Here is a 22,881-nt window from a genome sequence, read left to right on the forward strand (position 1 = left end):
TGCCATTATAAATAACATTGTGATGAATAGGTATGCATATAGTCCCAATTCACTTGTCTGATTATTTCTTTGGGTTAAATTCCTAGAACTGGAATTTCTGTTCCAAAGATTGCCAGATTGCCATTCAGGGAAATTTTACTACTGTATATTCTCACCATTGGTATGTAAGAGTACCTATTTTCCCACCAGCTCAGATGCAGATAATCTCCCTTCTTAGCTGTATTTGATATCTAAAATGATGTTAAGGCCAACTCAGTGGTCTGTGTTTTCAGACTTTTGTCTTTTGCCTTTGCTTATGCTGTATTCTCTTCTTGGCATGACTTTCCCCCTCTTTGCTTGGCTAATTCTACTTGTCTTTTAAGTATATAAGGCCAGGAAATTTATAAAACTTCATATTGCCGTGACCATCACTTGATCAAGGATACTGTTTTCATAGGAAGTTTATATTTGAAATTATGAAATAATTCTCACCTAGGACATAACGTGTTTTTCCAAGTTTGCCTTTTCTCTCAGGTCTTGGAGAACCAGTTTCATAAATGGCTATTAGTTGAAATCTTAAATTTCTGAACCCTCTGGGCCCTGTAGTATGCTTTTACATTCCTGTGTCTGTTTTCTGTCTTTTAAGGCTTCATATTTCTTTCTGGTGAATTTCTCCAGTGGCAAGCTTAGAGTGGCAGAGAGGGATTGTAGTTTGACTGTTAGTTCTGTTGCCTGGTGGATGGCCAGAGAGGCCTGGCAAAGGTGGAGATTAACAGGGAAGACATATTGAAGTGCCCAGTAAATGCTGAATGACTGAGCTAAGTAGTAGCTCTGGAAAACCCCAGAAAATGGCCCTGAGGATTGATGCTTGACGGAAACCCAAGTTAAGGCTATTATTTAGGCCAAGGAAGCTGCACCAGTAAATAGAGCTCCAGCATGAAGCTGAGGCTACTTTTCTGCTTTAGAAATTTGATGGGTGCTAATTGAGAAAAGTATCTTGAAATTTTTACTACAGTTCTAACCTGCTACCAACACCATTGTTAGCACAACTGACTATATGCCACATTACCGCACCTCTTTATAATATTGGTTGGTTCATATATGTTTGGAAAATAGGGAAAATATGTCATTATAATGTGGAAGTTGTTGATTCATATGTAATATCCCTGGTTTAGGAGAGCTGGGATAGTGGGGTAGAATCATAACCTTTAGCTGGAGAGGAAAAAACTCTGAGTTCTGCTGCAAAGACAGCAGGAACCTTTTCAGCACTATACTAAGAAAATTAGAAATGAGCACCTACACTCAGGGCTTCCTCCCCAAGAGGTGCACCACTACTTTCACCTTGGTTTTACAAGAGGCAGGCTGCCTTCTTTGCTCCTCTTCCCTCTGCATTGTCATAGTTGGCTGGCTTTCTTTACTCTGTTGTACAGTGTTAACATGCTCTGATCTAGCCTTAAACCACCACATGATGTTTGCCTGGGCCTGCAAATGATCTTCCCAGGTACCAATTACTGCTTTTGTTACTTCTCTGGTTACAAACTTGAATAGGTTGTGAGTGTCCATCCCTTACCCTTTTTTTTCCCCATAAGCCTTGTTATTTTTAGTGCGAGGTTTTTCTAGGAGATAGATATATATATATATCACATTGAGCAGAATGTATTTCCTTTTTGGATTTTTTTTCTAAGCATATTTTAATTTGTTTTTATTATTATTTTTAACTGTCAACTCCAACTTCTAATATGTTGTGTTTATTTTTCAAAATTTGATTTGTTGAACTCATTTTTTCTTAGACCCTTCAAAGCCTTTCCTCTATTCGTTGTTTTAGTCCTCTCCTCTTCTCTCCTACCTTCCTATAATAATCTCTCTCATTCCACCCTTTAGCTTCTTCGTGCATTCGATGTTAATTTATAAGGTTAGGAAAATTTTTATTTTGGCATTTTGGGGTACTTAAGAGTCTTCCATTAGAAGCAGAGATTACATTTAAGAGCTCTTGTGTTTTGATATTTAGGGATATTTCACTGTATTTTAAAATCAAAATTAACACTAAAATATATATTATAGCAAATACATAGATGTTGATTAGTAGTATGTAAGCATGCATATATTATGTGTTTAATGTAATTTGTAAGCACATTTATAAAGTGTATCAATTTATGAATGTGACCGTGTATAATGCTAATTTTATTTTCCTTCAGGATGATCAGGATGGTAGTCAAGGTCTGGGCAAGAGAAAAAGGGTAAAACTAAGCAGTGGCACCAAAGGTATTTGTATTTATTATTATTTTTTTCCTTGAATAAAATGCTTCTAAAAAATGCCTAATCACTAAAAATACTTGATGGGCTAGCCATACTGACATCAAAGCTGTTTGAAGGGAGGCTTATGTTATTAGATTTATCTAATAAGTCTTGGAGAAAGTATTGTTAAGCGATTACTATTGGGTTTTGTTCATTATTTTCATCATAAAATATGCATTATCATATTTGAGTCCCCCCCAAAAGGAAGTCTTTTCATTGATTGACTGATTTGGCTCCAGTGTTTTTTGTGTGAATTTGTAGTTTGGCCTAGTTCCTTTTATAATCTGGGGTATGCAATTTCTAGAGTGAAAAAAGACAAAGGAGATGACATGGTGAGAGAGAGACAGACACACACACACACACACACACACGGAATGAACAAATAGTACTTAACACGTCATAAAGGCTCAGTAGGGACTCACGTGTTTCCTCAAAGGAGAAAGTATTATAAATATGCTTTGTAGTGAGGGACTAGATTAGTAATAATAATGAGTAATATTTATTGAACCTTTTGTATGTGTTAGACATGTTAGAGATTATGGCTAATGAGAGGTAGATCCTTAATTCATATCCCAGAGCCTAAGCTTTTAACCACAATGTTTACTTGACTGTCACTAAAAGCTTTTCTAGAATACTTGCGATTAGTTGACAAGTCTGTGCTTTGGATTTTTGCCAGGGATTTTCATATCTTAACGTGTGGTTGGTTTAGAAAGTCTCCAGAGTCTAAAATGTTATTTTGATGAAAATAAATTTCTTACTTCTGCTGTTGATTAAGTGTATCTTGTGAAATATCTAGGACTGCCTAGAAAGGTGGAATATGCAGGCACTTTGAGTTGCAGGTTCCTTTTCTAAGTCTCAGTTACTATGCTGCTGCATTTAACTTGGGGGTTGCTAGGAAAGGGTATGGAATTTGATCTGCAGTCCAGGATGCACACATACAGGTATGTTCTCCTTTTTTCTGGCTCAGCAGAGAACCTGTATGTCTGAAGGAAATTAGGAACTCATATGGCCTTCTGGCTCTTTAACTTATCAGATATTAAACTGAGTCCTTGTGACACATCTGAGTTGGAGATTGTTAGGCACATAGTTGAGTTTAAGCTTTAGGGGTGCCCAGAAAATACCTGCTGTGGTGTAAGAGGTCATTGTTTTCCTTCAGCCTGGTCACACTCTGACTGAAGATACTTTTTATGCAGACTTAAGTTAAAGTGTTTTTTTCTTTGTCTGTTTTTAAATACCTGAACTTTTTTCACATGTGTGTTTGGATTGAGTGCCTTCTCTTCCTTGTAATTGTAAGAAATAGTACTGAAATTTAAAACTTCATCAGTTACCATTTTCAGTTTAAGTATGTACATGGAAGGAATGGCTTTGTGAATTAGAACCCCAGGTGTTTTCAAAAACTGACCTTATTTTGAAGATATCTGAAGTTTAGGGAATGGCTCAATTTTTGTAAGAATTTTGTTCCACAGCTTGGAAAGTGCACTGAAAAGAAAATATGTAATGGTAAGGAAGAGGCCAGACACTATGCTAACCCCATCACTGTCTGTTCTCTAAACCTGCATTTTAAGGGTGAGGAAACTGAGGCCTTGAGGGCTTTAACTATATGGCCAAGATTCCAAGATTATTGAGCTAGTGAGTTGCAGAACTTGAACTCTGCTCTGTTAATTAAAACCTTTGCTTTAGTCATGCATTTACAGTGCATAATGATTCTTTAAAAATCTCTTTTTACAATTTGACTTAAGGTAGTTTACACATTGTTAAAAGTCATGTCAAGATTTAAAGATAGTCAAACATAACTAATGGAAGCATTTCTAACTACATTTTCATAATATTACACAATATAACACGTGCTTTAACATCTTGGGAGACTGACATCACCTATTTTAAGAACAACAAAGAAGACATTGCTGGAGTTTTTTTGGTCTGCAGATAAAAATATTGAATTCTACGTAACTGCAACTATTTTTATTTTAGCAGAAGCCACAGCTTTCCTGGTATATTCAGGTTGTTTAATTGATTTAAAACATTGTTAATGTATATTTTCTTTTAAGTGCTTGACAATTAATAATAATTATGATGGCTTCAGGCTTTTCATTTGCCTAATGCAGGCTTGCAGAGTCATAACTATGAATTCTATGATTAATAGTACTAGTTTTATTCAGCTTTGTAAATACATTAAGAAGCACTTACCAATGAGAGCTTTCATTTTGGTAGTCTGTGAAATTATCAGTCACATTGTGTTAAGTGAATTGTGAGAATTAAATTAGGTACAGCAGTGTGCTGTGGATTATAATTTATTTTTTTCAGCACAGGGTCTCACTGTGTTAGCCAGGCTGGAATGATCAGTGGCATGGTCTTGGCTCACTGCAACCTCTGCCTCCCAGGCTCAAGCGATCCAATCCTCCTGTCTCAACCTGCCGAGTAGTTGGGACTACAGGCGCATGCCACCCCACCTGGCTGATTTTCGTATTTTTTTTAGAGACAGGGTTTTGCCATGTTACCTAGGTTGGTCTCAAATTCCTGAGCTCAAGCCATGTGCCCACCTCAGCCTCCCAAAGTGCTAGGATTAAGGTGTGAGCCACTGTGCCGAGCCTATATTATAATTTTTAGTTACAAATCTTAAATTCCTGCTACCTGATTCTCTTGGGCCCTGTTTTTATTACTTTTTATCTTTGAATCTGTCAGTGAGTTCTTTTGACTGTATTTTACCTCATTTCTTGCAATCTTGGTTTTTGTTTTTAAATCATTGTCATGCCCTGGAAATGATCTGTTTCAGGAAGAATAGATTTCTGTTTTATAAGTAGAAAATTCTGAGTTTTGAAAATAATTACTTAATTGCTAATAATAAAGAAATGTAGCCTGGACAACACAGCAAGACCATGTCTCTTCAAAAAATAAAAAATAAATTAGCAGGGTGTGGTCTTGCACACCTATAGTCCTAGCTATTCGGGAGGGTAAGGTGGGAGGATAACTTGAGCTGAGGAGTTTGAGGCTGCAGTGAGCTATGATTACGCCACTGCACTCTGGCCTCCAGAGTGAGACCCTGACTCTTAAGAAAAAAAAAAAAAAAGATGTATAGTGTTACAGTGTACTTGTCTTTGTATGTTAACCACTACTATATATCACTTATGTCACCACTGAAATGGAATTAGGGAGTTGGAAGATATTTTTGCCTTTCTGTAGTTAAAATCATAATATCTTCAGAAAATATGATATTTTGGTGCTGTTTTTCTTGTTATTAATGAAAAAACTGTGTTAAAGTTATATCTAATAAGGACTGATTCAAGCCTTAGTAAATGCAGTGTTTTGTAAAGAAAGTGATGATATACTGAGCTTATTGTTACTCATTTAGACCCATTGCCTGGGGAGATGTGGTATGAACACATTATTCAATACTAGAAGAAGTATAAAGCTGGGGTAGTGTTAATTGAAAAAACTCTACAAGGTTATCCTGGAAGACACCTTGAACAGTGATGTAGTTAGGGCTGGACCTGAGGATTTTGATGCGTGTGAGATACTGTTTTTTCCAGTCTCTCATCTAAGTTTAGCCCCTGCTTAAGCAGTGTCACTGGAGCCAGTACATCATAGTTGACACTTCTTGTATCCTCTTGATGTCTTTGTGGATAATGCTTTCTTCCATTGAATACCTTTATTTAAAAAGGGCATCCATTCCCCCCATTCATTTTTCCACTTACTGCTTTATATTAAAATATATGCATTAAATTTTTTCTTATTTATATACTGTGTACATTATAGAAATCTAGCTTGTCAATATTATTGCATTATTGTAAGGATATTTTTAACTTTTAGATACTTTCCCATTTTATGGTTTATGGGTTATTAGTTATAAAATGAGATGAGCAACTTCAATCATTAACTGATAAATTTCATTTTTCATGTGCAGATCAATCCATAATGGATGTTTTGAAGCATAAAAGCTTCCTAGAAGAACTATTATTTTGGACTATAAAATATGAATTCCCTCAAAAGATGGTAACTTTCTTACTCAACATGCTTCCAGATCAAGAGTATAAGGTATCTATATATTTTCCTGCTTTTCTGAACTTAGCTTTTCTTTCTTTGCCTTTCATTATTAAATCTTTTTTTGATATATTTCTCAGGTGAAGGTTGATATAACACTATAAACAAGTGTTAGTTTCTTCTCTTGATAACACAAGTTCTTCACAAAAGGCACAGTGTCTTAGCTTTGTGGCAAAGCAGCATTACTGAGCAGAATTCCAAAGGATTGCTTTTCTGCATGGAACTTGGTCTGGAGGGAATGCTGGGGAACAAACATTGAAACCACAGTTTTTATTTTGCAGAAATAAATATGTAGTTACAAATTGTTCTAAATCCTCTGAAGAAGAGTACAAGGTGCTATAAGAATGTTTAATGGGGGCAATTGAATTTAGATTGTGAGATCAGGCTGGGAAAAGCATGGGTTGAAAAGTTGCTGGTCACAACTGCTAAAGAGAGAACAGTTATTGACTCATATACAAATGTTGGCAGGTGAAGTTTCTAGTCCCAGGGGGTCAGAACCCACCTGTTACTATCTTACGGTTATGGCAAAATGACGAAGCTCGGTGTATGAAAAGAAAATAAAGCATGCTGTTATTTTTATGGTGTAGGTTAGGAGAGACACTTTAATAGTGTCATTGTTTTGTGTGTCTTTATATCTGCTAAAAAAAAAAAACAGAGAAAATGTACATGTAAAGGAAATAAGAGTAAAAATAAATACGGCTGGGCGTGGTAGCTCACGTCTGTAATCCCAGCACTTTGGGAGGCTGAGGTGGGCAGATCACCAGAGGTCGGGAGTTTGAGATCAGTCTGGCCAAACCCCATCTCTACTGAAAATACAAAAATTAGTTGGGCGTGATGGCGTGTGCCTGTAATCCCAGCTACTTGGGAGGCTGAGGCAGGAGAATTGCTTGAACTAGGGAGGCGGAGGTTGCAGTGAGCTGAGATCATGCCACTGCACTCAGGCTTGGGCGACAGAGCAAGACTCCGTTTTGGGGGAAAAAAATTTTTTTTTTTCTTTAACCATCAAAATATTTTGCAAATGTTCCAAAAAAGTGAAAGACTACCTCACCATCGAGATTTTTTTTTAGTTATCTTGGGCATTATTATAAATTAGTAATAGCTGTAAAATGTTAACATGATATATTGAAAATGATTTTAAATTAAAAATTAAAACTAATGTGTTTTTTCCTTTCTATTAAAATGTTTACAGGTTGCTTTTACAAAAACTTTTGTTCAGCATTATGCTTTCATTATGAAAACACTGAAGAAAAGTCATGAATCAGACACAATGTCTAACAGAATTGTGCATATTAGTGTTCAGTTGTTCAGCAATGAGGAGCTAGCCAGACAGGTAACAGAAGAATGTCAGCTGCTGGATATTATGGTCACTGTGCTATTATACATGATGGAAAGTTGCCTTATTAAAAGTGAGCTACAAGGTAACTCAGAATTATATTCACTAGTTCTATTATTATCAGTATTATTATTCTAGTATTATTAGTGTACTTCATATACTTAGTAATATTACTAATAATGATACTCAGTATTATTAATCATATTCTAGTATTAGTGAACTTTGTATAACTAGTCTTGAAAACACCTTATGTTTAAAAAAATTATAAAATAATACATGTTTGTTACGGACATCTTTGAAAATTTCCAGTGAAGTTTAAAGAAAAAGTTAAAAGCACTTGTAGTTTTGTTATTCACAAATACCTGTTGTTAGCACTTTGCTATATTTCTTTTCTTTTTGTGTGATGACTATATTTATAGATACAATAAATACTTTTTAAAAAGTTGCCATAGTGTACATGTCAAAAACATGCATTTTAATAAGTGCAGGTATTAATATCATGGCTATACCATAATTTATTTAGTCATTTCCTTATTAGACATGTTTCTGCTTTTTTATCATAAATTTGCTGCTATCAGTCTTAGATTTTTTACATGCTTATACTTTTATAACTTAAAAATTGGGATAAATCTTGCCTTTACTCCCTTAGTGAGAACTTTATATTCTTCTTTTGTGCCCACTATGTGGTTGATACTCTTCAACCTGCCATAATGTTTCTGTACCTCTTCCCATTCTCATTTCTCTATAGTTACTCATCTTAACTTTACCTCCCTTAAATTCTATATATATGTATATGTGTGTATATATGTATATATGTATATACACACATATATAAATACATACATAATTTTTATTATTACTATTTTTTGAGACAGAGTCTTGCTCTGTACCCCAGGCTGGAGTGCAGTGGTACGATCTTGGCTTACTGCAACCTCCGCCTCCTGGGTTCAGTTCAAGCAGTTCTGCCTCAGCCTCCTGAGTAGCTGGGATAACAGGTGTGCATCACCATGTCTGGCTAATTTTTGTATTTTTAGTAGAGATGGGGTTTTGCCATGGTGCCCAGGCTAGTCTTGAACTCCTGACCTCAGGTGATCCCCCTGCCTCAGCCACCCAGAGTGCTGGGATTACAGGTATGAGACACCACGCTTGGCCAATAATATATAGTATTTAAATATTTGCTATGTACCTGGTACTGTGCTGAATACTATTTATGTATTGTTTCAATTAAGCTTCTGAACAAGTCTCTGAGATTGGCATTATTATTATCCTTGCTTTAAAGATGAGTACATTGAGGCTTAGGAAAGTTAAGCAATTTGCCATAGGTTATACAGCCAGCAAATGACACAGTTAAGAAGGATTTCCTGGCTCCTAATGTCAGAACTCTTACTATTCTTAACCTTGACACAGCCAGTCCCTGTCAAAGATTCTTTGATAGGATGTGTCTTTACTTATTGGCACTAGGAGCTAAACTTTAAAAATAACAACAAACAATACTTCAGATTAATTAAATCTTAGGACCTCTCCATTCTCTGAGGAGGAGAAATCTTATAGTTGAGCCTTGCTTTGTTCCACTCTTGCCTCTTTGTGCATATCAGCTCCTGTTTTCTCCTTATACTGATAATCTGTCTGTTCTCAGGTGTGACACCATGTCCTGAAAATTGATATGAACTCAGTGCAAGGCATAATGCGTTATATATTATAGCTAGCTAATTATGATAGCTACCATCTCTAGAGTACTCAACTATATGCTAGACTCTTTTCTCAGTACTTTATATGCATTATATCACTTAACCATCAATAATTCTTTGAAGGTATTGTCATCTCCATTTTATAGATGAGGCAGCTGAGGCATAGGGAGTTGAAGTCAATGATCTGTGATCTTACAGCTCTGAGTGGTAAGGCTGGGTTGTCTGACTTCAAAGCCTGTACTCTTTCATACCTACTTTGTGAGTCTGCCTTCCCATTGTAGGTATAGTGGGAGCATAATACATTATTTACATTAAAGAATATACTTCTTCACCTTTTTTTTTTTTTTTTTAAAGATGGAGTTTCACTCTTTTTTTTTTTTTTTTTTGAGACGGAGTCTCGCTCTGTCGCCCAGGCTGGGGTGCAGTGGCGCGATCTCAGCTCACTGCAAGCTCTGCCTCCCAGGTTCACGCCATTCTCCTGCCTCAGCCTCCCGAGTAGCTGGGACTACAGGCGCCCACCACCACGCCCAGCTAATTTTTTGTATTTTTAGTAGAGACGGGGTTTCACCGTGTTAGCCAGGATGGTCTCGATATCCTAACCTTGTGATCCGCCTGCCTCGGCCTCCCAAAATGCTGGGATTACAGGCGTGAGCCACCGCGCCTGGCTGGAGTTTCACTCTTGTGTCCTAGGCTGGAATGCAATGGCGTGATCTCAGCTCACTGCAACCTCCGCCTTCCAGGTTCAACTGATTCTCCTGCCTCAGCCTCCCGAGTAGCTGGGACTACAGGCGCCCGCCACCATGCCCGGCTAATTTTTTGTATTTTCAGTAGAGACAGGGTTTCACCGCATTGGCCAGGCTGGTCTTGGACTCCTGACGTCAGGTGATCCACCCACCTCGGCCTCCCAAAGTGCTGGGATTACAGGCATGAGCCACCATGCCTGGCCTACTTCTTTGCTTTTTAAAGGAAAATTTAAAAGCTGCTTTATGTTTTAGTTTTACTAACTTCATGTAATATGATCTATTCTTTCCTAGAGATTTATCTACATATATTGCTTTTTCTTTTTTCCTTTTTGAAATAGTATCTGCTGTCATTCAGCTGTATCAATGATATTCTTATATTTTATTATATATTTAAAGACAGACTTTTCACAAAAATGATGTTTTTTAAAAATTTTTTTACTTTTTAATTATACTTTAAGGTCTGGGGTACATGTACAGAATGCGCAGGTTTGTTACCTAGGTATACATGTGCCATGGTGGTTTGCTGCACCCATCAACCTGTCATCTACATTAGGTATTTCTCCTAATGCTGTTCCTCCCCCCGCCCCTTGCCCGGCCTGGTGTGTGATGTCCCCCTTCCTGTGTCCATGTGTTCTCATTGTTCAACTCCCACTTATGAGTGAAAACATGCGGTGTTTGGTTTTCTGTCCTTGTGATAGTTTGCTGAGAATGATGGTGACCAGTTTCATCCATGTCCTGCAAAGGACATGAACTCATCCTTTTTTATGGCTGCAATAGTATTCCATGGTGTATATGTGCCACATTTTCTTTATCTAGTCCATCATTGATGGTCATTTGGGTTGGTTCCAAGTCTTTGCTATTGTGAACAGTGCTGCAATATACATGTGCATGTGTCTTTATAGCAGCATGATTTATAACCCTTTGGGTATATACCCAGTAAAGGGATTGCTGGGTCAAATGGTATTTCTAGTTCTAGATCCTTGAGGAATCGCCACACTGTCTTCCACAATGGTTGAACTAATTTACACTCCCACCAACAGTGTAAAAGCGTTCCTATTTCTCCACATCCTCTCCAGCGTCTGTGGTTTCCTGACTTTTTAATGATCGCCGTTCTGACTGGCCTGAGATGGTATCTCATTGTGGTTTTGATTTGCATTTCTCTAATGACCAGTGATGATGAGCATTTTTCATATGTTTGTTGGCTGCATAAATGTCTTCTTTTGAGAAGTGTCTGTTCATGTCCTTCACCCACTTTTTGATGGGATTGTTTTTTTCTTGTAAATTTGTTTAAGTTCTTTATAATTCTGGATATTAGCCCTTTGTCAGATGGATAGATTGCAAAAATTTTCTCCCATTCTGTAGGTTGCCTGTTCACTCTGGTAATAGTTTCTTTTGCTGTGCAGAAGCTCTTTAGTTTAATTAGATCCCATTTATCAATTTTGGCTTTTGTTGCCATTGCTTTTGGTGTTTTAGTCATGCAGTCTTTGCGGCAAAATGGTGTTTTAAATTCATAATTGAGAAAACAAAATTTAGAAGTACCTGTTCTTTTAAAAGAATCTGGAGTCTCTTTTCTTCACTAGGTGATTTAGCTGTGCTTATTACATGTGGTTTGCATTTGGCCTTTAAGGGAGAATATTTGGGAACAAGATGAGTCTTAAACCTGCCTCCCATTTTTTTTTTAATAGCTAGCTTTCCTCACTTTTTATATTCGTATCCTTACCTACCTCATTTTAATGTTCACTCCCATTGTTCTATTGAAATCTACAAAATTGTCCATGACTCATGTAGACATAGTCCTAGTTTTCCCAGAATAGCCTTAAGTTATGCCTGTTAGTCTGACGTAGTTATTAATACAATTTCTTTTGCGCTCAAAAGCGTCCCAGTTTATATGATAAATTATGTGGTTTACCCTTTTTGTAAACTACATGTTGAGGAAGCCAGTGGTCATAGTTTAAACTTTACCTTGCTTGATTTTCAGTAGCATTTCACACTGTTGATTCTCTTTCTGTGGCCCAATACTCTTCTCTACTTGTCCTATCAATATTGGTGTTTCTTGGCACTTTGTCCTAGTGTCTCTGCTTTTCACACTTTTCCCATATTTTTCTGAAATCATATTATATGGTATCAGTTGCTTTTTACATATGCTTCTAATGCAGTTAGTCTTTTCTGGAAATTCTTATACAAATTGAATTTTCAACAAGCTGAAATAAAGATTGGTAAGATCTTTAAATATAATTTTTTTTTAGCAGTAAATTACATTATTTCCAGCCAAGTTCTAAAACTATCTTTGGAAGCCTTCAAACTTTGCCATACTATTTTTTCCTCTTTCAGTAGTAGCATAAGATATCATGATATATATTTACTGCTTTTCTAAAAGTATCATAAGCTTTTCCCATTTTTACACTGAGTATTAGAATAAACCTTAGCTGTACTGAACTACCCATAACTAGCCACAGATATTACAACAGGATCTCTGTACTTTCTTTTTATTTTTTAGCAGCCTCTATCTAGCCTTGTCTTGAATTGTTGTTAGATGATATTTTAAAATTTTATCTATACTTTTAATAAATACAGGAGCTGATACAATGAGAATTTGGCCACAGCGATAGCTGAAGACTAAAGGGAAAAAGCCTTATAGTAGTATGTGATTCCTACCTTCTACTTTTACTTTTTTATATTCAATTTTATACCATATGCATTGTGGTTCCAAATATAGCTCATAATTTTTCATGTCCCAGAAATTTTAGAATTTATCTTTTGAAACAGTCTTTGTAAAGTGGAATCTAAAACCATGTGTTGTATGACATAGGAATGTCTGTAGATGCTCATAATCCCAGACTGCCTTTCCTCCCTGCATATCAAACTACTTATTGAACTATATTGTTTGGATGTCTATAAACACCTCAAACACACAGTGTCCATAGCAAAGACTCATTATTGCTCCATTAATCTGGCTTCTTTTACATTATCTTGTGTGTGTGTGTATGTACATGAGCACATGAATGTGTGTTTTGATTCCACTGTCTATCTAAACAGCTGTGCAGCCTAAAAACCTAGGAGTTGTCTTTGACTTCTTTTTATTCCTTGCAGATATAGCACACATTACCAACTCTGTCCTTCAAATCTTCTGAATATCTTTACATAGCCTCTTCATCACTGCATCTTTTTGCCACCACCATAGTTCAAACCATGGCCATCTCTAAGCCTCTTATCTCTAGTTGTTGTCACTCTCCTTCAGTCACTTTTTACATTACACTTCTTATAATGTTCTCTCTCTTAAAACCCCCTACTGGCTTTCCATTCTCTTCATGTGAACTCTAAAGTCCTGACGCTGGTTTATAAGACCCTGTAGCCTCATTTGTACCATGCATCCTCTGTATTCTTTCTTCAAGTGATTCTAACCTTTTCTTAGGTACTGTTCCTTCTGCGTATAGCACCATCTGCTTCACCATCACTAGTTTATCTGGTTAATCCTAATTCCTGCTTTATTTTATAGGCCTCAGTTTAAACTTCACTTCCTCAGGAGAGTCTTTTTTTTTTTTTGAGATGGAGTCTTGCTCTGTCACTTAGGCTGGAGTGCAGTGGCACAATCTCGGCTCACTGCAACCTCCGCCTCCCGGGTTCAAGTGATTCTCCTGCCTCAGCCTCCTGAGTAGTTGGGATTACAGGTGCCCGCCACCACGCCCAGCTAACTTTGTGTTTTTAGTAGAGGTGGGGGTTTCACCATGTTGGCGAGGCTGGTCTCGAACTCCTGACTTCAGGTGATTCGCCCATTTTGGCCTCCCAAAGTGCTGGGATTACAGGCGTGAGCCACCATGGCCAGCCAAGTCTTTTCTTGAATTGTAGTCTAGCTTTATTTGTTCTTATGAGTCCCTGTACTTTTCCCATTGCAGCCCTTATCACATTCTGCCTTCTTAGATGTTAATCTCCATGAAGACAGAGATCATCTAAATCTTGATTTATTTATCACTTTATTCTCAGAGATTAGTTGAAAACTTGACCCTTAGTAGGTGCTCAATAAATATTTGTTGATGAGTGAATTTAATTTTACACTGAATCATTGCTCTTTATATCTGTAATGAGGAAAGTACCAGTTTGAGTAAAAATAGAAGTCCTAATCATTTTATTTCATTAATGATTCCAAGGCGTTTTTTACAAGAACAGTAGTATTTAAGCAGTGTCATGAAAATAGTGAGTTTGATTAATTATATTCTGCTTATTCATCCTCTGGTTTCAATTATATAGAACAGTGATTCTCAATTTTTAACTTAAAAAAAATCCCAACATTCCTTAGCACTGTTGCATCAATATCAATGGCTCACTAGCTCAGAAGTGGAACAGTAGTTGTCAGTCATGGCCAGGGGTTAGTATAAACAATTTGTAAAAAGCCCCTAGTCCTTACTTCCTCATTGAGTTAGACCCTCTCTCGTCCATTGAGAAGTACTGAAAGAGAGTGTACTTAACTTCAGTGGGCCCTGTTCTTAGATATTGTTAAACTTATTTAATATTTGGTAAAATAATTCTGTGGACTGAAACCTAAGTTTAATGTGTGGAAATTAAAAAGTGCAGTAGAGGCCCTCCTGACTGATGAGTATGACAGGTAGATAGGTAGTTGAATAAGTTGGTTAAAGTGAGGAATCATTTAAAAAATATGAGCCGGGTGTGGTGGCACATACTTGTAATCCCAGCTACTGAGGAGGCTGAGGTGGGAAGACTGCTTGAGCCCAGGAGTTTGAGTCCAGCGTGGGCAACATAGTGAGACCCCCATCTTTGAAAAAATATATATATACCTTAAACATTGTATTTTAACTTAAAACACAGAACTGTGTGTTCATTCTCCAGGCTTTTAACTTTGGGCAAAGTATTTTCAGGATATGATTTCCTTGACTGGAGTTCTCGCTCATCTTTTTTATAAATAGCACATCTATAAAGCATCATCTGTGGATCCAATTTTAATCTCTTTAAAATAGAGTTAGAATATAAAGCAATCTGAGTGTAAAATATACTTAGGCTTTTATGATTTTTCTGTCCCAAGGTTTTTTAGCTTTTTTTCCTGGCACTTGTTTTTATTTTATTGTCTCTCAAAAGCATATGATTCAATTTCTGTAATACCTCTCTGTGCTTTCATATGTCATTAGTTCATATACTTTTGATCTAAATTGTGTAATTATGATAAAAAGAACAATTAGCATGAATAGAAACAAAAATTGACTCTAGGTAACCATACGCCCCAGCCTGTGTACAGGGAATGAGCTATGAGCCTTGAGCATTCCATGTATTATGGGTATTAATATGTTTTACAGTGGGAATGGAAACTTCCTAGTCCAGTGAGTCAGTGAAGTTGGAATAGGTTAAAGAGAGTGAATGCATATATACTAATAATTTTTAATGATAAAGATTTCGTACAAGCCTATCCTCCCACCACCCCCAATGATGTATTTAAACTTTGAGGATTTTTTTTTCAAGGCTTAAGAAGTTGGTGTGTGTGTGTGTTTCTTTTTTTTAAATGTGTGTTTTTTATCTTTGAAATATTGTTTGCTAAAGATTGTATTGATGTATTTTTTGAATAGAAGAAAGCAATTAAATGTACATCTCTTGAAATCATACAGATTTGGTTGATAAGATGAAATGAGATTAATCTAGGGATAAAAATTTTTTATTGATTGCAACAGAAAATACTGCATTATATCATTAGAATCAAGAAAATAAGGTTTTATAAACATACAGCTACCTCAGTATCATGTCATATATTGGACATATGGTAATAATTACTATAATGATGTGCTAAGTACTTTTGTTAATGCTTCATGTAATTCTTTTAAGATGGATGTTTTTATTTTCTACTTTATAAATGAAGAAATTGATTCAGAGAGTGTAAATATTGTGCCTAAAGCCATATAGGTATTAAATGGAAGGCTGGGGTTTGAATTTAGGTATATCTGATTCTAAAGTATATATATTCTGTATTATTGGTTAAGCTTTTTAAAAAAATCTTATGAAATTTTTGGGTTGTGTGTGTCTTTTTTTAGATGAAGAAAATAGTTTACATGTGGTAGTGAACTGTGGAGAAGCATTACTGAAGAATAACACTTACTGGCCTCTTGTTAGTGATTTTATTAATATTCTTTCCCATCAAAGTGTGGCCAAGAGATTTTTGGAGGATCACGGTTTGTTAGTTACATGGATGAACTTTGTATCTTTCTTTCAAGGTATGAATTTTATCCCTTTGTTAATTTTTTGGTTTACAAAATTCCTAATGCTAAATTATTAAATATCAATTAAAATACAATAGCACATCATTCACGCTACACATGAAATAGCTCATTATTTTAATTGGTATTTGTAAGTACTTTAATAAATTGTTCATAAAACATACCAAGGAGTTAGGAAAAATGTCAAATGATTGAAAAAGAAACAGGAGTATAACTTTTTAAGCATTTAAACAAATTTAACTTAATTTTTTTATTTTTAGTAGAGACAGGGTCTCACTATGTTGCCCAGGCTGGTCTAGTACTCCTGGGCTCAACCAATCCATTTGCTTCAGCCTCCCAAAGTGCTGGGATTACAGGGATTAGCCACTGTGCCTGGCTTTGAAGCATTTGTAACCATTAATCTAGAAATGTGAAATCTATTGTCTGAGAAAGATTCGTAACACGTAAAGCTTTCAACTAACATCAATTAAAATTTTTTTGACTTTCTTATCAAAAGATATTCAGTTTATTACATGAGACAATTCATAAAATGTTTCTAAGAAAACCTAGTTTGTAAAAAATTCTGAAAGGACTAGATTGTTTCATTTTTAGTAATTTACTTATTTCTATATGTACTGTGTCAGTAATGCCATTTGTGTGCATAAATGTGTTTGGGACTGGGAAATGTACTTGATATTTAATATGAATGTGTGCTTCCACTTGACAAGGTTTATATCTGCTTTAATTTTTGCCAGGTATGAACTTAAACAAGCGAGAACTAAACGAGCATGTGGAATTTGAGTCTCAGACCTACTATGCTGCCTTTGCTGCTGAACTTGAGGCCTGTGCACAGCCAATGTGGGGGCTTTTATCACATTGTAAAGTTAGGGTATGTTGGAAATATTTTTGTTAATTTCTGTGTTTATTTAAGAAAAAGACTTGTGAAAATATTGGTTTGTTCATTTGTATATAATGTGCAGTGTTTAATTTTGTTTCAAATTGAATTCAGCTTTATGAAAACTGACCTGAGACAGTAATTTTCATTCTTAGGCAGTTTGGAATTCATTATTATCAGATTTTTCCAGCCTGTTGCTATTGTGAACAGTCTTCAGAACTTCATTAGTCTCCACATTCATCTTTATTGTTTCATTTGTTATCAGTTGCCTAATGCTTCTTGTCTTTCAAGGAGTAGGATAGTCCTCATTATTACACTTTCAAGATTCCAAAGACAAAACAAGTATAAATTCCACAAACCTTCCAGTGGTTGTTATATAATGTATATTATAATATATAATATTATAAGCATTGGTTTGATGGGTCTCCAGAAACCTTGGGCAGTCCAGACAAATGGAATCCCCTGACCCTATTAAACTAAAGACTTGACTAAAATTTTGATAATGGACACCATGCAGTTCCAGCCTGTTATTCTATACCAGTAATCATGCTGGACAAGATTTTGTAGTAGACATATTTTGAAGCCCTGGGTTCTAGTTTTGGCTCTGCTTCTTTTTTACTTGCGTGACTTGGTCAGCTCATTTAAAAATATTTGAATTTCTCAGTCTGTTTACTGACCTTTTAAAAACAAAGTGAAAGAGAAATGGGACAGTAAAGCCTGCTCTTTGTTATTGTGAAGCTGTCTTCCATCTACCACTTAAACGTATGTGTTTCTTTAAGTAGATTTATACTTTCTTTTGTTAGTTCAGCCATTCTCTAAACGCAGATGACTTACAGCCTTGTTACAGTCTTACTAGGTTCAAATTTCTTTCTTTTTTTTTTTTTTAGAGGGAGTCTCTCTGTCGCCAGGCTGGAGTGCAGTGGCACCATCTCAGCTTACTGCAACCTCCATCTCCCAGGTTTAAGCAATTCTCCTGCCTGAGCCTCCCGAGTAGCTGGGATTACAGGTGTGCACCAGCACACCTGGCTAATTTTTGTATTTTTTGTAGAGACAGGGTTTCACCATGTTGTCCCGGTTCAAATTTCTAACAGGTCTGATTATTCATGTAGATCCCCTTGTAGGTACATGAATTTTCTCAGGTTCTGAATTAACTTTTAAAAACTATCTGTCCATACGATATTTCCTTTTGTGCCCTTTTTGTCATTTAATGGTATCTTAAATTATGTAATTGTCCATTCTGGAAACTTTCTTCCCTTGCTGTGCTAGCTGTGTTTAACCTGTAAGCAGATACTAAGAATCTTTCATTCTAGGAATATTCCTCTCCTGCTTTTTTCCTTTATTTCTCTGTATTTTAAAAATATGGATTATTAAGGTAATTTCTTAACTGGTTTTCGTGTTTCTAGACCCTTTCTACTGTAATCTGTCTCAATACCAAAGTTACTTTTCTAAGCTCTATATATCTCCCTCTCCTTTACTTAAAAATCATTCAAGTTCTCATCAATCTACAGGATAACATCTGTTTTTCCTATAGAGACATTTAAAATTCTCCACAAGTTGCCCTCAACTTGTCTCTCATAATTCATTATCTTTTTTTTTAATTTTTAAATTTTTTTTTATTTTTTGAGATGGAGTCTCACTCACTGTCACCCAGGCTGGAGTGCGAACTCAGCTCACTGCACCTCTGCCTCCTGGGTTCAAGCGATTCTTCTGCCTCCACCTCCCAGGTAGCTGGGATTACAAGTGTGCACCACCATGCCTGGCTCATTTTTGTATTTTTAGTAAAGACAGGGTTTCACCATGTTGCACATACTTGTCTCAAACTCCTGACCTCAGGTGATCTGCCCTCCTCAGCCTATAATTCATCTTCTTATACCCCCTCTCCCTCCATGCCTTTATTGGATTGATTATTATTCCCCATCATGCAGTGTCCTTTCTTGATTCCTGTGCTTTTGTTCAAGCTGGTCTCTTTCTTTGGCATATGGTCTTTCATTCTCTTTTGTTGGCTTAGTGTTTTTCTTGCATGAGAGTTATCTTGGAAGCTTAAAAAATATGTATGCATAAGCCCCAGTGTCAGAGGTTTTGATTCATTTGATATGCAGTGGGACCTGTGTAGTGATTCTAACCAAAATGAAGAACAATTAATGTTAACTCTTTGAAATTTTAAAGTTTTCTTAAAAAATTCTCAAGACTCAGATATATAATCTACTCATTTATTCCTCCAGTCAGGTTTGTTTTCATAGTGTACCTTGTTTAATTTCCACTGTAGCATTTATCAAGAAACCGTCATATAATATGAGGTTTATTTGTTCATTTATTCAAAAAATATATGCCAGATATTGTTTAGATGCTTAAGTTTTTGGTACTGAACCAAATAGATATGGTTCTTGCTCTCATAGGGGAGATAAACCTTAAGTAAGTAAACACATCGATTTACTTCAGAAGCTTTTGTAAGTGCTCTTTGGGAAAATAACAGGTTGTTATGAGGGAGAGTAATGAGTATGAGGACTGAAGATTTGAGTATCAGAGAATGCGTTTATGAAGAGAGAATATGAAGGACCCAGCTCTGTGAATATTAAATTGGGGTTAGTGTTTGTCGTGGGGGAGATAAGAGGGAATAGCCTACCTTCAGTAGGAAAGTGATTGGTCCTTTTTTTTTTTTTTTGAGACGTAGTCTTGCTCTGTCACCCAGGCTGGAATGCAGTGGCACAATCTTGGCTCACTGCAAGCTCTGCCTCCCGGGTTCACGCCATTCTCCTGCCTCAGCCTCCCGAGTAGCTGGGACTATAGGCGCCTGCCACCAAGCCCGGCTAATTTTCTGTATTTTTTTTTAGTAGAAACGGGGTTTCACTGTAGCCAGGATGGTCTCAATCTCCTGACCTCGTGATCCGCCTGCCTCGGCCTCCCAAAGTGCTGGGATTACAGGCGTGAGCCACCGCGCCCGGCCGTGATTGGTCCTTTTAAGGAATTTGTGGCTGGAACCAGAGAGTAAACAAGTTGGAGTTGGAGAGATAGGCAGAGATCAGATTATTATTGCAGGTATTCGCAGATCATGTTAAGTACTCTTGGATTCAGTTTTAAGGAGAAGCCACTGAAGATTTTTAAGCAAGGGTTTAATGTGATCAGATTTACACTTAAAAGATCATTCTGTTCCTGGAGAAGACTGGATTTGAGCAGGAGTAGCGTGGGTGGGAAGCAGCAAGACCAGGAGTAAATAGACCAATTAAGAGGCTATGGTAAATTGATCTCACTTATATGTAGAATCTGAAAAAGTTGAGCTTATAGAAGTAGAGAGTAGAATGTTGGTTTCCAGAAGCTGGGGCTGAGGGAGTGGGAAATGGGGAGATTTTGACTAAAGGGTACAAAGTTTTAGCTAGGGAGGAGGAATAACTTTGAAATCTGTTGCACAACATGGTGACTATAGTTAATAATAATGTATTTTACATTTCAGAATTGCTAAAGGAATAGATTTGTAATGCTCTCACTACAAAAAATGATAAATGTCTGAGGTGATGGATATGTTAATTAGCTTGATATACCCATCCCACAATGCATGTGTGTGTGTATATATATATATATCTTGAAACATCACATTGTACCCCATAAATACATGTGTTTATTTTTTGTCAATTAAATAAAAACATGCTGTGACAATAGTCTAAACATGAAATTCAGGTAGCATATATTTGATATGTATATATTGAAAGTATATTTTGGATATTCAAGATGTATTTTTGAGGTAGAATCTACAGGCTTGGTGATGGATTGTACATTGTTGATGAGAGAGAGAGACTTTTGAGTAACTGTGTATGGAAGTGCTATTTACAAAGCTAGTAAAGACTGAGAGAATGTCAAGTTTAGAGAGATCAGAGTTAACTTTAAATAGGTTAAGTTTGAGATGTCCGTGAAATGTCCAAGTAGAAATAGTGAATAGGCAGTTGGATATATAAGTCTCATGCTCAAAAAGTAAATCTGGACTGAGGTTATACATTCTAGACCCTTCGGCATATAGAAGATATTTATCACCAAGGGATGGATGAGATTAAATAGGGAGAAAAGAGATGTGAACCCCGAAGAAAGAACTGACATTTAGATATTAAGGACAGGGAGAAGAGAAAAATCAGAAGAATGCTATGTCATGTATGTAAGCCCACGGTAGACAGAGCCTCAGTAAAGTGGGTTGATATGATATTGATATAAAAAGATCAATATTTTAAGAAGATTATTCTGACTACTGTGTTTAGGATGAATTTTAATTATGAGGCTGAGTTTATGTTTATCTCTTTGATAATGAAAAATCATTATTTCCGGGCAGTAGTTCATATTTCAGCTTTCAAGGCTAGAATTACAGTGCAGTATGATTCACCTAATCTATGAAGTAAAGAGAACGGAGAGAAAACAGGCTCCTGTTGTCCTGGCAGTATCTGAGAGAGTAACTTCTCAGTTATAGGAGCGTCTGGTTCCTAGATAAGACATTCTCTTCGTGAGCACTTACACTATGTGAGACATTGTTCTAGGCACTTTTCATATATTCTTATCTAACATTCATTGCATCTCCTATAAAGTACATGGCATCATTCTGTTCTTTCAGAGGTTAAATAACTTAAGTTCACATAGCTATAAGTAGACGCTGAATTTGAAAGCAAATTTATCTAATTTAAAAACCAATGCTCTTTATCACTTTGCTGTTACTGTTTTTAAAGCCAGAATTTCCAAAGCTTTTTAGCTGCAGTGCTGTCAGGGTTTAGAAGTATAAACTAGAAGAAACACTGTTATTTATAGGAAAAAATGTTATTTCTCTGTTTAAATTTTCTACTGTAAAATATAAAACTTAAGGATTAAGTAATTTAAAAGGAAACTTCACTTGATAAATTACTGTCTTTGTATGATTGCACTGAATGCTATTTGATTCTTGAAAACATTAAGGGCTAGTTAAAAAAAGTAATACTACCCAGATAGCTCAGTCAGTAGAGCATCATACTTTTAATGCTCGATTAACTAATGACATGAAGATTGGATAAGAGGATGACACGTTTCTAGAATTTTACTGATACTTGCTTTCTGAGGAGAAAAATAAGCTGCAACATCTTCATCTGGTGGCAACTATAGGTTACTACAGACTTGATAGATTAATGTGGTCTTGACTCTTCAGAGCACTTAACTATTTGTCAGACATAGTGTTAACCTATGATACAGAGCATTTTATGTACATCATTTCACTTGCCTCTTCAGAACAGTACTGGGAAGTAGGTTGTATTATGCTTATTTTTACATGTGGAGAAACTGAGACTCATAAAATTTAAGTAATTTGCTCAAGGTCATAAAACTAGTAAGTTAGCATGCATACTGACTTTTTTGGGGGTTGAGGGGTGGTAGTAGTGGGAAAATAGGAGAGAGACAATCAGAACATGATTATTAAATATGCTGTATTTGTGAATGGAATTGACTTGTCACCTTTTTAAAGACTCTTAGTACCTACTTGTCAAATTGTTCTCCAGAAGGGTGGTACCAGTTTACACTTGCGCTAAGAGCATGTAATGGTACCTCATTGCCCAAATGCTTGATGAAATAGGAGAACTTTAGGTTTTAAAAGTTTATTTATCTGTGAGTTACCTGCTACTTTAGTTTGGTTGTGACAGATTATTTATGATAACTTATAAGTGCCATTAATTTGTTTTCAATGAGAGGTATGGAATAGAATGTATCAAATACTATTTTATAA

General features: G+C 36.1%; 1 protein-coding gene across 3 annotated transcripts in view; it reads left to right on the forward strand.

The window, feature by feature from the left end:
- UBR3 (ubiquitin protein ligase E3 component n-recognin 3) overlaps window positions 1-22,881 on the forward strand; it is a 268,208-nt gene that overhangs the window by 61,477 nt on the left and 183,850 nt on the right. For all 3 annotated transcript variants that reach the window (XM_034954464.3, XM_034954467.3, XM_034954465.3), the window contains exons 6-10: window positions 2,175-2,241; window positions 6,176-6,306; window positions 7,502-7,730; window positions 16,106-16,285; window positions 17,023-17,156. In XM_034954464.3, the coding sequence (XP_034810355.2) occupies window positions 2,175-2,241; window positions 6,176-6,306; window positions 7,502-7,730; window positions 16,106-16,285; window positions 17,023-17,156 (741 nt within the window). The remainder of the gene's footprint in view (window positions 1-2,174; window positions 2,242-6,175; window positions 6,307-7,501; window positions 7,731-16,105; window positions 16,286-17,022; window positions 17,157-22,881) is intronic.

The sequence above is a fragment of the Pan paniscus genome, chromosome 13, assembly GCF_029289425.2.
Source record: "Pan paniscus chromosome 13, NHGRI_mPanPan1-v2.0_pri, whole genome shotgun sequence".
In the NCBI taxonomy this organism is placed as follows: Eukaryota; Metazoa; Chordata; class Mammalia; order Primates; family Hominidae; genus Pan; species Pan paniscus.